At 48.0% G+C, this 18084-nt stretch overlaps 1 protein-coding gene and 1 long non-coding RNA gene across 2 annotated transcripts; both read right to left on the bottom strand.

The window, feature by feature from the left end:
* Positions 1–1726: 1726 nt before the first annotated feature.
* On the bottom strand, positions 1727–13106 carry LOC136943199 (collagen alpha-1(XIX) chain-like). Its single transcript, XM_067236446.1, has 5 exons — positions 13045–13106; positions 11929–11995; positions 11712–11843; positions 6894–6971; positions 1727–4513 (listed from the first exon to the last, which is right to left on the bottom strand). Exons 2-5 carry the CDS (start codon positions 11978–11980, stop codon positions 4404–4406), a joined length of 372 nt encoding a protein of 123 aa, XP_067092547.1. The 5' UTR covers positions 11981–11995; positions 13045–13106; the 3' UTR covers positions 1727–4403.
* A 52-nt stretch (positions 13107–13158) lies between these two features.
* On the bottom strand, positions 13159–18025 carry LOC136943200 (uncharacterized). Its single transcript, XR_010876666.1, has 3 exons — positions 17989–18025; positions 14326–14370; positions 13159–13197 (listed from the first exon to the last, which is right to left on the bottom strand). It is a non-coding gene; the product is annotated as an uncharacterized lncRNA (long non-coding RNA).
* Between the last annotated feature and the right edge of the window lie 59 nt (positions 18026–18084).

Below are 18084 nucleotides of genomic sequence, written 5' to 3'. Positions count from 1 at the left end.
CCGATGGACTTGGTGCCCTTGTTGCCACGATGCGTTCTGATAAGTGTTAGTATTTATTACAGTGGTATTACTAGGGAATGACATTGCTGTTTGTACAAATATGAGAAAGAGCAAAGAGCATTTGAAAAAAATCATGTTTTTTTAATGAATTGTTCACTCAAATAAAACCTTGAAGAGGTCAGTTTGAAAACTTCTTTCCAGTTATCAGAGATTCTTTATGAAGTAATTGCAACATGAAAAATCACAGTAAATGTACAGAAATAAATGTACAAAGCTGTTAAAAATTGACGAACATAAATAATACACAATCAGATTTTGAAAATGGTTTTATGCAGTGTCAGAGTGACACTTGAAGCAAACAGCCATGCATAGATCCAAAACACACATGTTGAACTCCAGCCCACCCCCTCATGGAGAAGAACGTGCCAGGAAAGCTAACAGCATTACAATGTCAAGAAAGCGTTACAAAATTCAAAAAAACTGAGCTTACATTTGGTACACATTTAATCCACACAGTGTTGAGTCGCATTCTTTACCAACAAATCGAAATGACTGTAAGAACGTTGTGGTACAAGTGCGAGGGAGGTGAAGTCTTATCAAAACCAACAGGATGCAGGAGAAGAAAGACGTGGAGAACATTTCCTACACGTCTGCAGACTCGAAGCTGCTGCAGCCTCAAGACATCATGTGTGAAACCCTCAGTGTGCTTCTCATCCATCAAATCAACCAGATCGATCGTTCTCTCCGGTACTTTCCATCAATCTGTTTGACAAACACCCAGTTTGGCTCAGTCGTTAGGTTACCCCTGTCTGAGGTGAGGTGAGTTGCAAGTAGCTTATGTGGTGTAGAAGCAGAAAGAGAGGAGAGTCTACTGTCAGAAACAAAAATACAACCATCGCCAGCCAAAGACAAACTCAGCCTCAAATGAGGTAGATGTTGGACATAGAAAAAAACCACTCAAACGTTAAGAAATCAATGAACAGAAGAAAAAAAAACAGAAAAAAGAGATTGGAAACGTGTTAGGATTATAAACAGGACAAGAACTCTATGGAGGTGAGTGAAGATGGACACCTTCGTTCTCGTTCAAGTCCAGGGTGTTGCAACACGGACACACATTGACATTCTCTTCCTGCTCCGCATGTCCACACTTGCCCACAGGGGCAGAGGGGCTAACAGGCCTGACCAGGTCAAACGGTACACGTCATCGATCATAACGTTTATCTACACATGCCACACATGCCAGTGTTAAAATAGAACCTCACCACAGCAGGACTACAGGAGTGAAAGGTGACAGGAGCCTCAAGCCTTTCTACGTCTTTCTATCTGGAGGTCCTGAGCTGGCCTACTCCATAAAACTATTCTCACACGCAATCGAAATATATTAACGAGAAAAACAAGTGGTAGAAAAGGTGGAAAACATCAGCAATGATAACAACGATAGGAGATGGTCGGAAGATCGAACATTCTCCCACCTGTCTCCTGGAAAACAGGAGACAAATAAATAGAAGTCACAAAACAGTAAATAATCATGCTACTGAATAATCACTCTTTTATCTTTCTGTAAAATGAAGAAATGGCCAAACATCCAGTAGGGGGCCCTTTCTACCCACAAATGAAGAGAGAAGCACAGGGAGAGAGACATAGAGAAGCACAGGGAGAGAGAGGGAGAGAAGCACAGGGAGAGAGAGGGAGAGAGGGAGAGAGAGAGAGAGAGAGAGAGAGAGAGAGAGAGAGAGAGAGAGAGAGAGAGAGAGAGGGAAGCACAAGAAGAGAGAGAGAGAAAAGGAGAGAGAGATGCAGTGAGAGAAAGAGAGATGGAGAGAGAGAATCAGGATGGGTTTAACAGTGTGTTCCGGCTCCTGTGCAGTTTACTAACAAAGATGTATTTTTCAAAGAACAATAATTAGTTTAAAACTTGAGAAAACGTTTTTATCTGAGAGATAGAGGTAGAGAGGGAGATGGAGAGATGAGCACAGGGAGAGGAAACAGAGAAAGAGAGACGATAGAGAGATGAGAGAGGTGTCTGTGCTGACTCTTGCTGATACGAAATGAACAAAGTAAAAATACTTAATGAAATGATTTCTTAGGGTGGAACGCAGGAAGGATGCAGTAAAATACATCTTAAAAATCTAAAAATGTCTGATACACCCACATGACTTCTCAAACTTTAATCACAGCAGAAAGAAAAGGATGTGGAAGCGATTTCTTTGAACTTTAAAGGCTTCAGCCTTGGCACAGCTCTGAAGACAGACTGTGACTCTAAAGCAGACCCTCTGAAAGCCTTCCATTACCAGAGACATCAGCCCCACCACCACACATCTCCATGTAGCTCAACCAGACCCATCCACCCTGCCACGTCTCACTCACTGTCACACAGGCCCTTCGACCGACAGGCAGCAGCTCTAATCTACAGCTTGTCAACTAAGCGTCTTGTTATGACTGACTGGTATGAGGGTGTACAGCAGCTTTGTGGTGGGTCGTGGAGCATGTGACTGCCGATCAACAGATTGCAGGTTCAAATAAACCCTGTGTATGTTGCTTTGGATTTTTATAAAATACCCTTGCCTGGCGAAGGAGGCCTGTTGCAATTCTGCCCAACAACTGAGGAGATCTGGAACTGTTTGTCTCTGGAGCTTTCTCTTCCTTTAAACTTAAACTCTTAGATTGCCACAAACAATTAATTTGAAATCCAGATGACGGCAAACAGAAATGTACATGTGCAGGGATGCTCTGTCAAGTCTGAGTACGGGGGGAGAAGCTGTGTAAAATAAATAAAATGTGAATCTTAAAATATTTTATCAAAACAATGTTCAAGTAGATTTTGGGTGAAAATCATTCCACCGAAAGAAAGCAAAATCCCAAAGCAAAAGAATATTGCAGTTGTGATATTTATAACACGATATCTTATGGCTGAAAATCTACATATGCATAATATAGCACCCATGCGGACATGTTTAAAGATCTTGAGGAGGAATAAATGAAGCAAAGACCACAAAGATCTGCCTGTAAGGATATCTGCATAAACCATGTAAACAACACCTGGCATCTGTCTCCTCCAACTACACCCAGGACAAACGCTCCAACTACACCCAGGACAAACGCTCCAACTACACCCAGGACAAACGCTCCAACTACACCCAGGACAAACGCTCCAACTACACCCAGGACAAACGCTCCAACTACACCCAGGACAAACGCTCCAACTACACCCAGGACAAACGCTCCAACTACACCCAGGACAAACGCTCCAACCACACCCAGGACAAACAGCTTCCTGTGACTGCACCTTCATCTAGCTGAACGACCACAAGCAGCCCTACTGAACGGGCCTCATCCAGCTGAACGACCACAAGCAGCCCTACTGAACGGGCTTCAGTTCTGTCCACGTTCACCAGGAGATGCATGTGGAGAGACAATGAGGGGAAGATCTACCATGGCGAGATGGTGAGGGGAGATCTACCATGGAGAGATGGTGAGGGGAGATCTACCATGGACAGATGGTGAGGGGAGATCTACCCTGGAGAGATGGTGAGGGGAGATAAAACAGACCCCAGCGCCTGTCAGATTCAAACCGACAGGCCCGACAGGTTGACTCTAACCGCTAGTCTCCTGGGATGGATCTAACAACAGCAACCCCTAAAAGGTCACACACGTCTTCTACAAACAGGAACTGTCAGCTAGCAGGCGTTACCGACGGTTACTTCAGTCAGATCAGCACTTTGGCATACAGAAATTCAGAAGCATAAAAGCAAACGTTTTCACAGGCGTGCTTGCCCACTTGGGCACGCACACACACTTGTGCACATGCACGCACACACACATAACAACAACAACTTCTTGTTGTCAAGCACAATAAGTTATCTGAAAGAGGCCAGGTGTGTACACAGCCAGCCACTGAAGAGGCATGAAATCATTAAGAAAATGTTTTTCAGACAGAATTACTTAAACAAATTCATTTCACGGTCTTGAAAGACTTAATATGAATCAGAATAATATGAACCACAATGGAATGCATTAGGTCACGGTGGGAGAGTGAAAACGAGAAATAAATTAGAAGCACATAACAGCCTATCATAGATAATGATTATAATTACAGTGAAGGATGTTTATCATATTCACATGAATAGAATTGTTTAAAAACCTGAACAAAATCTATTGAAATTCGCTTGAAGCTCTGCAGTAATTGGTACAGTAGGTGCTCAGAGCAAGGGATGCTGGGAAGAGTAGGGATGCTGGGAGATGGGGGCTGGGTCGCCTCCTCCCATAGTGACCCCTGACCCCTGACCCTGGCTGGTGGAGGGTAGGTGCAGGTCAAGGTAGAGCCTTGGTGGAGGGGCCCCTGGCTGGATGGGGATGAAGGGGCCCCCTGACTTGGTGAGGCGGGGTGAGGTAGGGGAGAAGGGTTATCCATTCTTCAGGGAGTGGGGGGAGGGGTGGAGACAGTCGCTGGGGTCACACCTCCCCTGGGCTCCAGGGAGGCCGGGCGGTCCCTGAGTGGAGCCCCCTGGTGGACCTGCACAGGCACAGAGAGACACAGGGTGGGAACAGGGCTGGCCACCTGGAAACACACACACACACACAAGCACACACATGTACACACACACAAGCACACACACAAGCACAAGCAGACACATGTACACACACACTTGTACACACACACAAGCACACACATGTACACACAAGCACACACATGTATACACACACAAGTACACGCACAAACATGTACACATGCACACGTGTACACACACGTGCACACACACGTACACACACAGTCAGAGAGGCATGCTAAGGGGTGTGTTCTGCTGGCGGTGCATCCAGGCTGGGAACATTAGGAGCTCAGACAAGTGAACCTTCATCTACATTAGGAGCTCAGACAAGTGAACCTTCATCTACATTAGGAGCTCAGACAAGTGAACCTTCATCTACATTAGGAGCTCAGACAAGTGAACCTTCATCTACATTAGGAGCTCAGACAAGTGAACCTTCATCTACATTAGGAGCTCAGACAAGTGAACCTTCATCTACATTAGGAGCTCAGACAAGTGAACCTTCATCTACATTAGGAGCTCAGACAAGTGAACCTTCATCTGGGACTCCATAATGGCTGTGGTGTCAGCTCTGTATGTGGGTCTAAAAGCATCTTTCTGTAATGAGCTCCTCTGGAAACTCTCTGGAGCCCAGATGCATCAGACTCACGATGCAGAGCTGTCAATAGAACATCCGTCTGGACCTCACAACAGCAGCATCATGTCGGTGCTGTGAAAGACAAACAGCCTCGTGTTCTGGGGTATAATGTGCAGCCTTTACTGCAGCGTGTGTGGTTGGCTTCCATCTTTCACATGCTGGGCTGCCCAGTGTACAATAACGCATCAGTACAGCTAGTGTGTAGTGTTACCTGGTATGTCTACAGCTAGTGTGTAGTGTTACCTGGTATCTCTATAGCTAGTGTGTAGTGTTACCTGGTATGTCTACAGCTAGTGTGTAGTGTTACCTGGTATCTCTATAGCTAGTGTGTAGTGTTACCTGGTATGTCTACAGCTAGTGTGTAGTGTTACCTGGTATCTCTATAGCTAGTGTGTAGTGTTACCTGGTATGTCTACAGCTAGTGTGTAGTGTTACCTGGTATCTCTATAGCTAGTGTGTAGTGTTACCTGGTATGTCTACAGCTAGTGTGTAGTGTTACCTGGTATGTCTATAGCTAGTGTGTAGTGTTACCTGGTATGTCTATAGCTAGTGTGTAGTGTTACCTGGTATCTCTACAGCTAGTGTGTAGTGTTACCTGGTATCTCTATAGCTAGTGTGTAGTGTTACCTGGTATCTCTATAGCTAGTGTGTAGTGTTACCTGGTATCTATAGCTAGTGTGTAGTGTTACCTGGTATCTCTACAGCTAGTGTGTAGTGTTACCTGGTATCTCTACAGTTAGTGTGTAGTGTTACCTGGTATGTCTATAGCTAGTGTATAATGTTACCTGGTATCTCTATAGCTAGTGTGTAGTGTTACCTGGTATCTCTACAGCTAGTGTGTAGTGTTACCTGGTATCTCTATAGCTAGTGTGTAGTGTTACCTGGTATGTCTACAGCTAGTGTGTAGTGTTACCTGGTATCTATATAGCTAGTGTGTAGTGTTACCTGGTATGTCTACAGCTAGTGTGTAGTGTTACCTGGTATCTCTACAGCTAGTGTGTAGTGTTACCTGGTATGTCTACAGCTAGTGTGTAGTGTTACCTGGTATCTCTATAGCTAGCGTGTAGTGTTACCTGGTATGTCTACAGCTAGTGTGTAGTGTTACCTGGTATCTCTACAGCTAGTGTGTAGTGTTACCTGGTATCTCTACAGCTAGTGTGTAGTGTTACCTGGTATGTCTATAGCTAGTGTATAATGTTACCTGGTATCTCTATAGCTAGTGTGTAGTGTTACCTGGTATCTCTATAGCTAGTGTGTAGTGTTACCTGGTATCTATAGCTAGTGTGTAGTGCTACCTGGTATCTCTACAGCTAGTGTGTAGTGTTACCTGGTATCTCTATAGCTAGTGTGTAGTGTTACCTGGTATCTCTACAGCTAGTGTGTAGTGTTACCTGGTATGTCTATAACTAGTGTATAATGTTACCTGGTATCTCTAAAGCTAGTCTGTAGTGTTACCTGGTATGTCTACAGCTAGTGTGTAGTGTTACCTGGTATGTCTATAGCTAGTGTGTAGTGTTACCTGGTATCTCTACAGCTAGTGTGTAGTGTTACCTGGTATCTCTACAGCTAGTGTGTAGTGTTACCTGGTATCTCTATAGCTAGTGTGTAGTGTTACCTGGTATCTCTATAGCTAGTGTGTAGTGTTACCTGGTATCTATAGCTAGTGTGTAGTGTTACCTGGTATCTCTATAGCTAGTGTGTAGTGTTACCTGGAGGTCCGGTGGGTCCAGGAGCTCCTGGTATCCCCAGACCCAGCTGACCTCTCTCCCCCTTCTGGCCTCGATACCCTGCAGAGGAACACAGCACAGTTAGGGGGGCAACACACACACACACACACACACACACTCAGTCAGGCACACACACACACTCACTCAGGCACACACACACACACGCACACACACACACACACACACACACACACACAGCAGGTACACAACATGGATCTTGGGAAGGGCTTTGTGAGTCTTATTAGTGTACATTCAGATTGAGAAGAGCTCAAGGTTTGAGTGCGAACAGATGTGTAGGACAGACAGACGTTTCCCTAACCCTAACCCTCACCCTCACTCTCACCCTTACTCTAACCCTTCCCAGCTGCTACACAGTAGTCCGTCAGATCTGTAAAAAAAACACGCCATGATAACCTGATGAACACACAAACCTCTCGGTCCTTAGACAAGGTCTCTGACTGAGTAATGATTACTACTGACGGAGTCACACACACATGTTCACACACACACACATGCTCACAAACCACACACACGCACACACACACACACACACACACACGTTTTCACACCCACACCCAAAGGTTCACACACACGTACTGTACGTTCACACACACACACACACACACATTCCCAGACAGACACACTCTCTCAGACGATGGCCGATTATGGGCAAACATGACTTCTCTGTCAACAAACTCCAGTAAGCAGATTTTAAGAGTCTGAGAGTCTTGTCTTGAGCAGACAAGATGTTTTTAATCAGCTTGATCTGAGGTAAGAGGAGGGTGAAAAACAAAAGAAGGATTAACAGAGAGAAATATGAAAAAATTATGAAATACTGTAGTTATTTCCATTAAGTCCACTTCCCTTCCAGTAAAAGAACCTGGCTGCAGTTTTAAATAACAGCACAAGAAGAGTTCTCAAATAACTTTAATTAGTTTGAAGAAAATAAGCAAGCAACTCTCTACCAATTAGAGAATCACTGGTACCAAAAAGCATGTTTTTTTGATGAATTCCCTGGAGTTTCTCACATTCAGTATGTAAACAGAGAGTTACGAGTTCTAAACATCCACCCGCACGCAAGTTCAAGCCAACCCATTTCATGCCACAAAGAGAACCCAGCCAGGGAGAACATCAAAGCGTCCAGCCCAGCCTGTGGAGGGAGCGTCAGTGTTGTGAGTGAGATCCACACACGGGCAGGCGGGGCTCATGCTCGGCCAACGCTCTCTCCTGCTCATGCATGAAATCTCCGCGTCACGAGCCGCATGGAAGCGGACGCAGAAACGTGGCGATGCGGACCAGTTCTCCAGGAGGCGGTTAAGAGTAATGGAGTCTGTGTCAGTGGGAGGAGAGAGAGGGTTGGTGGAGGGAGAGAATCAGCGCGGCTGACAGAGGTGTCAGGCCCAGGCCTCGCTGGCCCCCAGGGGCCCGACGCTCCAGCGCCCACCTGGAAAAACGCCTCCGAAGTATCAACCAAACTGCTCTGTCAGAGAACGCGCCTATCACAGCGACGAGGCGGAGGGAGAGGAGGTAGAGGAGGGGGGAGGAGGAGGGGGAGAGAGGATTCTACTCAGCTCGCAGAGCCCATGCTGCCGGGGGCGATCATTCAGCAAGGCAGCCATCACTACGGGGGGGGGGGGGGGGCAGGCGAACAGTACCTGAGAGAGACCAGACCCTCCCAGGGGAAGCCAGGGGGGGAAAAGGCACAGGGGGAGATGGAGGGCTGTGGAGGATGGAGGCCAGGGGGGAACGGGGGTGGGGGGATGGAGGGCCGTGGAGGATGGAGGCCAGGGGGGAACGGGGGGGGGATGGAGGATGGAGGCCAGAGGGGACCGGGGGGGGTGGCAAGGGGGACGTGGGGGGAGCAGGGGCGGCAGGGGGGGGGGGGGGGGGGGGGGGCGGACGGACGGACGGGCAGGGCAAGTGTCAGTGTTGCCAGGGCTCCAAAATCAAGCTTGGTCAACAGGCCTACACTCGTCTCCCTCCCTGACAGGGTGCTGCCTGGCTGTCCTTCAAGTCCCGCCCTGAGGATCAATGGCTGTTGACTGCACTCAGAGATAAGATTACAAAGTGTTTTTTGCACTTATTTCACAGAGGGAAAATGAAAGCCTAGTGCTAACCTAAACCTTTCCTTGAATAAATAAAGGTTATTCGCTAGGTTATTGCTTTCAGCATTTTGATTCAGTTTTTCTCAGAGTAAACTCCAAGGCTGTGTTTTCCCCAAATAACAAGCTACAGGCAGGAAGAGAAGCACCCATCCAAACCCATCAGCCAAACCAAGAAACATCCTAAACAAAGGATGGAGTGCACATGATCTGTGAGACTTTATACAGTATCTGTTATCAGACTCTCTACAAGGTCTCTTCAAGGTACACTTCTGGCATAGTTAATGTGCATTTGAATCCAGAACCATTGTTACTTTTTGTAAAAAATAATCTTACAGGATTCTAAGATAACATCCTGTGTAGGGCAGCTGGTGAGGGACAAACAGAACGCAACAAAACAAGAACAACTTTTATGGACTGCATGAAAGAACAGAGATGTAAGACAGGCGGTGATTGTGGTTTGCATTAATGAAGGTCAAGGTGAAGAGACAGCAAATGACCCAAATTACTGTGAAACAGCAAGCAGAATTTGAGAGAACATCAGAACACGCAAGGAGAGCAACAAGACAAGACGAGCTGTTCTCTGGAGAACCGTCTCATACTACGCCAGCCCCAGACACCCTGCGGTACAGAGGGATTAGAAGCCCCATGTCAAATCACACCAGCAGAAGAAATACAAAAGAAAGAAAAAAACTATAGTCTGGAAATGCAAAGGGGTTATATTTCTTAATAAACTATTCATTCTGGCGTCTTTGAGAGGAAGTCAAATTGAATATTCCAGAGGACTGCTGTCTCCAGTGGAGGATGACGCGAAATAATGAGGAAATATTACCCAGAACCCCCATTTCCAGCTGATACAGGCACAGGAGTCAACAACGCAAGAAAAAAGAAAAAAATGTTTCTCAATATCTGATTCAGCTAGGGACCAACAAAGTTTCCTCGTGACTTCTTTAACTCACAGATTTATTTAGAAAGTTGGCGTATTAATAACTGCTTATAGAAAAGAAAAAAACACTACTTTGAGGCATTGGAAAGGAAATGAAACACACACACAATAAAACTGAAGGAAAACATCTAACAACATGAGTTAAGGCATTGACCCGTGACTAAAGTACATTCACTTAGAAAACACTACAACTGCAGCCCAGCTTCATGTCAACACAGTCAATAAGGTCACAATGTAAACCGTCTAGGTGAGGTAGCTGGCCATGCTTTAGCCCTGAGGCCAATTCATTAGTGTGCTAACGTGCAACACATGCCTAGTATAGTATAGGATAGTATTGCATATCATAGCATAGTATAGAATAGTATGACATAGTATAGTATGGTATAGCATAGCATAGAATAGCATAGCATAGCATAGTATGGTATGGTATAGTATAGCATAGCATAGCATAGCATAGCATAGCATAGCATAGCATAGTATGGTATAGCATAGTATAGTATAATATAGAATAGCATAACATAGTATAGTATAGTATATAATAGTATAGTATGGTATAGTATAGAATAGCATAGTATAGTATAGTATAGTATATAATAGTATAGTATGGTATAGTATAGTATAGCATAGCATAGCAAGATATATTAAAATATAGCATAGTACAGTATGGTACATCTCCACATGTTAAGGGTGGTGGGATTTTTCCTAAACAGCAGAAAGGATCGGATGCAGCTCTGTGTGGAGGTGAACAGGTCCAGCGAAAGGTCAGGGCAGGGTCAGGGAAAGCTTAGGGAAGGGTCAGGGCTGGATCAGACAAAGGTACATGGATGTGAGAAGGACCAGGCAGGCAGGCGTAGACGGAGGTCTGATAAGGACTGTCCTGCCTGGCCTGGGCCCTCGCTCAGAGCCTGCTTGCTGCCCGGGTGAAGCAGCGTCCAAACGCGGCTCTGTCCACACTCACGTGGGCTCCCCTCAGTCACCGACAGGTTCTCCATTTGTCTTCATATCTCCCAGACAGAGAGCGCAAGGAGGGAGGAGAGACAGAAAGAAAGGGAGACAGAGAGCAAGAGACAGAAATAGAGAGGGCGAGGGATAGAGCGAAGAAAGAGAAGATATAGAGCGCAAAACAGAGAGAAACATAGACAGGGTGTGAAAGAAAGAGAGACAGAGAGAGACAGAGAGAGAGTGAGAGAGACAGAGAGAGTGAGAGAGAGAGAGAGATAGAGAGAGAGACAGAGAGAGAGAGAGACAGAGAAAGAGTGAGAGAAACAGAGAGAGAGAGCACTCCTGTGTCCTTCCATACTCCTGTTCCTGTCCTCCGCTCCTCTCCTCCCTCAGTCTGCTCTACGTGTCTAACAGGAGAGAAACAGCCATGAATCCTCACAGCACATCAACAGCACCACGGCTGCCGCAGCCGGGAAAACGCTCCACTGATGAAGCCCTGCCTTCCCTTTACACTGCTCCACTACATGTGTCTGTCTGTCTCTTCTGAATCTCCTCAGACCATTTACTGCCACCCTGACAGCCTGCTGTAGTGGTGAGTGTGAGTACATCGAGAGAGGGCAAGGAGAGTTGTGCTGGGTTAGGTTACACCTGGGGACTGAGTATGATGTCAGAAAGGGAAGGGAGGGGGGCAGGGCGTCCCTCTTCTGGTTAGGAGGGTTAAAGTGTGAGAGGGCTTCAGTGGGAGTTTTAATGAGTGTGTGTGTGTGTGTGTGTGTGTAAGAGGGGCACCTGGAAGCTCCAGGCTCTTACCTTGAGGTCCTGGGGGCCCCGTCTCCCCAGGGGGGCCGGTGGTACCAGGAGGGCCGGGGGGCCCGTGCCGCACCTGCGCTGCCAAGATGGCCGCCGGTGTCTTCTGCTGCGTGGCGGAGTTAGACAGCCTCTCTGCAAGACAACGCTCTGCGTCAGGGGGACGGAAGCTTCCGGAGGATCATGTGAGGGTGATCATTTAAATAGGTAACATCTGTACCTTCAAACACCCTCAGCACTTCACTTCGGATAAACATTTTTATTTCCTCCATAGAATTGGCATCACTCTGTGTGGAGAGGGGGGGGGTGGACGAATTCCACAGAAAAAAAGTATTGTACAGATTTAAAAAATGCAATTAAGACACAGCGGTAATTCGTGTTTTATTCATGTGTTCTGGAACAGAGAGAAAGATACAGACACATGGAGAGAGACAGAGTTGGGGAAATGCTTTGTGGCATAGCACAGTAATCAGCTTGTGTGTCTGTGTTTCCTGTCAGTGTGCTGGGCGACAGTGGACGCGGAGAGATAGTCAGTGGGAACACCCCCCACTGACTATCTTCAGGAAGCCTCTAATGCGGGTCTGAGCAGTGGGGGGCGGGGGGCGGGGGCGGGAGGAGGAGGAGGAGGGAGAGGACGGGGTGGAGGAGAGGGAGGGAGAGGTAGAATGAGGAGAGGGAGGGAGGAAGGGGGAAGAGAGGCCAGTACAGGCAGTGCTGTTTGAGTGTGCGTGTTCACTGAGGTTTTCTAAACACTGACTAAGCTGTGTGACACTTCGGCAGGGACGAGCGAGGAGAGAGAGAAGCAGAATAAAGTGCGTCCTGGACTGACATCATAAAGTTTGTTCTACTGTACGATTCTCTTCTATAATGTTGTGTTCTGTTCAATACTGCCCTGTTCTATACTGTCCTATTCTATGCTGGCCTGTTCTATACAGTCCTGTACAGTCCATATCTTTGTTGGGTTATAACATCTGTGTTGGGTTATGATGTTTGTTGGTTTGTTGTACATTGTTGGTTTGTCGAACAGTGTTGGTTTGTCGTACAGTGTTGATTTTCATATGTTGAGTTGTCATATTGTGTTGACAAGCACGCAGGGTTGGGGTTTGTGTAGAGGGTTTGTGTAGAGAGTTTGTGTGGAGGGTTTGTGTAGAGGGTTTGTGTAGAGAGTTTGTGTAGAGGGTTTGTGTAGAGAGTTTGTGTAGAGGGTTAGTGTAGAGGGTTTGTGTAGAGAGTTTGTGTAGAGGGTTAGTGTAGAGGGTTTGTGTAGAGGGTTTGTGTGGGTTCCTGTTGTGTTACTGTGTAGGTGAGTTATGGCATGGTTGTGTCACCAACCTACCAGGAGGCTGGATGTGGAGAGGGGGCCAGGGGGCCCGGGGTCTCCTCTGTACCCCTGAGGCCCCACCGGGCCTGGCTCTCCTGCCCAGCCCCTCTCCCCCTGGACGCCCCTCTCGCCCTGGACGCCCCTCTCCCCAGCGATCCCTGGGTCTCCCTGTGGACAGTAACACAATAACAATCACAGTACCATGACAGGACCGTCATAAGACCAGGGGGGTATTCCAGAAAGTGGGTTTAACAAACTGTAAGCTTGTAACCCTGAAATCTAGGTTGATTTACCCTCAAATTGGAAGCTCTGACTTTTCGGTTCCAGAACAGCTTATTTGAATGAGTTCAATCAACTTAGAGTATGTCCACTCTGAGTTGATCGCAGGCAAGAGGACTATAAAAAGCCAACATTACAGTAATGGAACTCCGATACTAGGATCACCATGTCAACATGGCGATAAAAAAAGTCCTCCTACTTACATTTACATTTAGCAGACGCTCTTATCCAGAGCGACTTACAGTAACTACAGGGACATTCCCCCGAGGCAAGTAGGGTGAAGTGCCTTGCCTAAGGACACAACGTCAGTTTGCATGACCGGGAATCGAACTGGTAACCTTCGGATTACTAGCCCGATTCCCGAACCACTCAGCCATCTGACTCCCTCTTTGTCGTCGTCCTCTTTCTGGAACGGAAAAGCCTGAGTTGGTTAACCCTGAGAGGAGGCAAACTCTGGCTTTTCCGTTCCAGAAAGAGGAGAGAGACTCCCTTTCACTGACCCTTCTTTCTGGAATACCCCCCAGCACATAACAGTCACATAAACACAACCACAACCACAGGACGGCACTTCCTGCAGAAAGCTCATTAACAACAAGGGCTGTTTGTCATCATTTGGGGTTAGAGCCCTTAGTTCTACTGGTGGAAATGTTATTCTAGGCAATTCTGGGCTTTAAACTTTTTGACAATTTGCACCAAGCGAGGTCTATACAGAAATGTTTGTAGGGTTGTAGAGTTAAGGGAAAAATTTGACAGGCCTGCACTGATCCCTGACCTAACTAAAATTACAGACATTTGGGATAAATTCTTAAACCTTCAAGCAAGGTGTAAACACCCAACATCAGTCTCCAGCCTCCCTGATGCCCTTGTAGTTGAATGGAAGCAAATTCTGCATCAATGTTCAAGTGAAGGAAGTCATAGACACAAAGTAGGAACCAACTCCATATTAATGCCCATGATTTTAGGAGTGGTATTCAATATTAAAAAGGCACCGTTTTGATAGAGGAATAAGAGTCTCACCCGTTCTCCTTTGGATCCCCTGTCTCCTGGTCTTCCTGTAGCTCCCTGGATGAGAGAGAGAGAGAGGGAAGGAGAGAGGGAGAGAGAGAGAGGGAGAGAGAGAGAGGGGGGGAGAGGGAAAGAGAAATAGACAGATGAATAGAGGGAGGACAGGTATATAAGATGATGGATATAGAGAAAGAGAGGGAGGTAGAAGAGAGAGAGAGAGAGGGAGGTAGAAGAGAAAGAGAGAGAGGATATAGAAACAGAGAGAGAGAGAGAGAGAGAGAGAGAGAGGTAGAAGAGAGAGAGGATATAGAGACAGAGAGAGAGAGGGAGGTAGAGGAGAGAGAGGATATAGAGACAGACAGAGAGAGGGAGGTAGAAGAGAGAGAGGATATAGAGACAGACAGAGAGAGGGAGGTAGAAGAGAGAGAGGATATAGAGACAGAGAGAGAGAGAGAGGTAGAAGAGAGAGAGGATATAGAGACAGACAGAGAGAGGGAGGTAGGTAGGAGAGAGAAGATCAGGTCCACATAGCAGAGCATAGTGCAGCAGTAAATAATTGGCTATATGAAATTAATTTGACCCTGAATTTGTAGGTCCTTCGCCCTCTTTTACTGTTCTGCCACTCTCTCTCCCTCTCTCACTGCTCCACTTCTCCCTCTCTCTTTCACTGCTATGCCTTGGTCTCTCTCTCACTGCTAAAATTCTCTCCCTATCTCTCCCTCCCTCTTTCTCTTTTACTGCTCTCTCTCCCTCTCTTTCCCTGCTCTCTCCCTCCCTCTCTCTTTTTCACTGCTCTACCATGTCTCTCTCTTTTACTGCTCCCTCTCTTTCCCTGCTCTCTCCCTCTCTATTTTCTCCTCTGTCTCTATTACTGCTGTGCCTCTCTCTCTCTCTCTCTCTCTCTCTCTCTCTCCATTTTACTGCTCTCTCTCTTTCTCTCTCTCTTTATCCTCTCTCTTCACTCCTACTTATGTTGTTAAGGGATAAACAGAAATGTGACGATAAGAACATGTACTCATTCCTCTTCTCCAACAGTTGTGTGGGTTTTTACCATTATTATTTTTGTTGTTTTGTTTTGGATTGTTTGTTTAAGCCTTTGTGTAAAGACACATTTCTACTTCTATGGGGATGAACAATAACGTTTTTGGATTTGAATTCAGAACATTCTCTCTTTGTTTCCAATGTTTTATAAGGGTGGTAAAGAAGCCTGCCTTTCTCCCTGTCAACGTCCACACTTCTGCCTCCCTGCCTCCCCCCTTCTCCCTCCTGCTCTCCCTGTCTCCCCCCCTTTCCCTCCCTGCCTCCCCCTTCTCCCTCCTGCTCTCCCTGCCTCCCCCCCTTTCCCTCCTGCTCTCCCTGTCTCCCCCCCTTTCCCTCCCTGCCTCCCCCTTCTACCTCCTGCTCTCCCTGCCTCCCCCCCTTTCCCTCCCTGCCTCCCCCCTTCTCCCTCCTGCCTCCCCCCTTTTCCCTCCCTGCCTCCCCCCTTCTCCCTCCTGCTCTCCCTGCCTCCCCCCCTTTCCCTCCCTGCCTCCCCCCTTCTCCCTCCTGCTCTCTCTGCCTCCCCCCTTCTCTCTCCTGCTCTCCCTGCGTCCCCCCTTCTCCCTCCCCTTCTCCCTCATGCTCTCCCTGCCTCCCCCCTTCTCCCTCCCTGCCTCCCCCCTTTTCCCTCCCTGCCTCCCCTTTCTCCCTCCCTGCCTCCCCCTTCTCCCTCCCTGCCTCCCCCCTTCTCCCTTTCTGCCTCCCCCCTTCTCCCTCCCCTTCTCCCTCCTGCTCTCCCTGCCTCCCCCCTTCTCCCTCCCTGCCTCCCCCTTCTCCCTCCCTCCCTGCCTCCCCCTCCTCCCTCCCTGCCTCCCCCCTTCTCCCTCCCTGCCTCCCCCCTTCTCCCTCCCTGCCTCCCCCTCCTCCCTCCCTGCCTCCCCCCTTCTCCCTCCTGCTCCCCCTCCTCCCTCCCTGCCTCCCCCCTTCTCCCTCCCTGCCTCCCCCTTTCTCCCTCCCTGCCTCTCCCCTTCTCCCTCCCTGCCTCCCCCCTTCTCCCTCCCTGCCTCCCCCCTTCTCCCTCCCTGCCTCCCCCTTTCTCCCTCCCTGCCTCCCCCCTCCTCCCTCCCTGCCTCCCCCCTTCTCCCTCCCAGCCTCCCCCCTTCTCCCTCCCTGTCCTAAGTGCTATCCTTCCAGACTGTCTAGTTATAGCTTGGGGAGAAACTCCTGTCTTGGGCTGAATGTGCAGTCCACTTCCCCCTCCACCCTCTCTCTTAGTCTCTCTCTTTCACTTTCTCTGGAACTTCCATTTTTCTATCTGTTTCCTGCAGGATTACAGCCATGAAAAACATAATCTGCCATGAAGTGGTTCTGGAGGAGCCAGTCTTTCTGTGGAGCTGTTTCCTCCCTCATCTCTCCCACTCTCCCCCTCATCTCTGCCATCCCTTTCTCTCCCCCCTCCTCTTTCTAACTCTGCAAATCTCCTCTCCTTCCCTCTCCCACTCCCCTCTGCATATCGTCTCTCTACTGCTCTACCTCTTTCCATCTCTCTCCTCATCATCTCCCTGTATTCCCTCTCTCCCTCTCTCCTCATCATCTCCCTGTATTCCATCTCTCCCTCTCTCCTCATCATCTCCCTGTATTCCCTCGCTCCTGATGAGAGCCTCGCGTCCATCACCAGGGCCACTGAACACAGCCTCGCTTGGCCTCGCTGAGGTTCCGAGAAGAGAGGAGGAGAGAGCAGAGGACGAGAGGAGAGAGCCTGCTAGATGGCACTGTTGCACCACCAAACAACAAGAGGAGAGAGAGAAACTGAAACAAGAGCAGCGAGGCACAGCCAGAGAGCCTCCAGAGCTTGTGTGCCCGGGTGAAATGGGAATGAAGGGAAAGTACATAAACAATCAGCACCGCCGCAAAGACAAGCTAACTCAATCACCGCTCGGCGATCCTGCTTTTAGGACTTTGGAGACCAGTCCACCTGGGTGCTAGTTCCTCTCCCTGGATCTAGCCGGCATCCCTGGGAGTTCCTGGGGGTGTCTGTGAAGTCTGCCTAGTCAGGGACACTTGTCCTTCCTCAGTGAGAACATGGATCTAGTCCTCAGGATGTTTAGACTAGCGGCTGCAGGAACTACCCAGACCTAACTCACACAGAGTCCTTTCCTTTCTCTGTGTGTTCGTCTCAAATCTGATCTGGATGAAACAGGCATCATTCATGTGACGGACCACTGACCTCCATTACAAACATGTTATCACCGCCGTAATGCATTCAATGCATAATAAGGATGAGGGAGGCTGGAAGTCAGCAAAGCTTGACACCAGCAGGCAATCACTGAGTTCATATCATGAAATGTTCCAGTATGCAAATGTCATGTTTTAATCTGGTTCTCTTGTGATGCTGTAGCGGAGGGCCAAATACTATACCCTTTGTACTTTATCTCACTTTCTCTCTCTTTATTCTCGCTCCTAACTCTCTCTCTCTCCCTCTCTCCCTCTCTCTCTCTCTCCCTCTCTCTCTCTCTCTCTCTCTCTCTCTCTCTCTCTCTCTCTCTCTCTCTCTCTCTCTCTCTCTCTCTCTCACACACACACTCTTTCTCTCTCCCTCTCTGTCACACACACTCTCTCTCATTTTCTGACTCTCCAGGTTAGCTGTAGAAGGTTGATACACATCCCCAACAGAACATCAGGTGACCATTCTCTCACCTCATATCCAGGTATGCCGTCTTTCCCAGCTCTCCCCTGTCCCAAGAAAAGAAACACACAGACACACAGAGGAAAAATGTTCAGTATAGGGGGTCC

This window comes from Osmerus mordax, chromosome 5, assembly GCF_038355195.1.
Source record: "Osmerus mordax isolate fOsmMor3 chromosome 5, fOsmMor3.pri, whole genome shotgun sequence".
NCBI lineage: Eukaryota > Metazoa > Chordata > Actinopteri > Osmeriformes > Osmeridae > Osmerus > Osmerus mordax.
Note: the sequence above shows the minus strand (reverse complement) of the source record. Positions and strands in the feature narration are given on the sequence as shown.

What these genes read in the sequence shown, in the direction of transcription:
- LOC136943199 (XM_067236446.1), bottom strand. Translation starts at nt 11,980, where the DNA reads ATGGAGGAAATAAAAATGTTTATCCGAAGTGAAGTGCTGAGGGTGTTT. An exon ending in AGTGCTGAGGGTGTTTGAAG is followed by an intron (nt 11,844 to 11,928) that starts GTACAGATGTTA and finishes GTTGTCTTGCAG; the next exon opens with AGAGGCTGTCTAACTCCGCC. An exon ending in TGGACCCACCGGACCTCCAG is followed by an intron (nt 4,514 to 6,893) that starts GTAACACTACAC and finishes GTGCCTGTGCAG; the next exon opens with GTCCACCAGGGGGCTCCACT.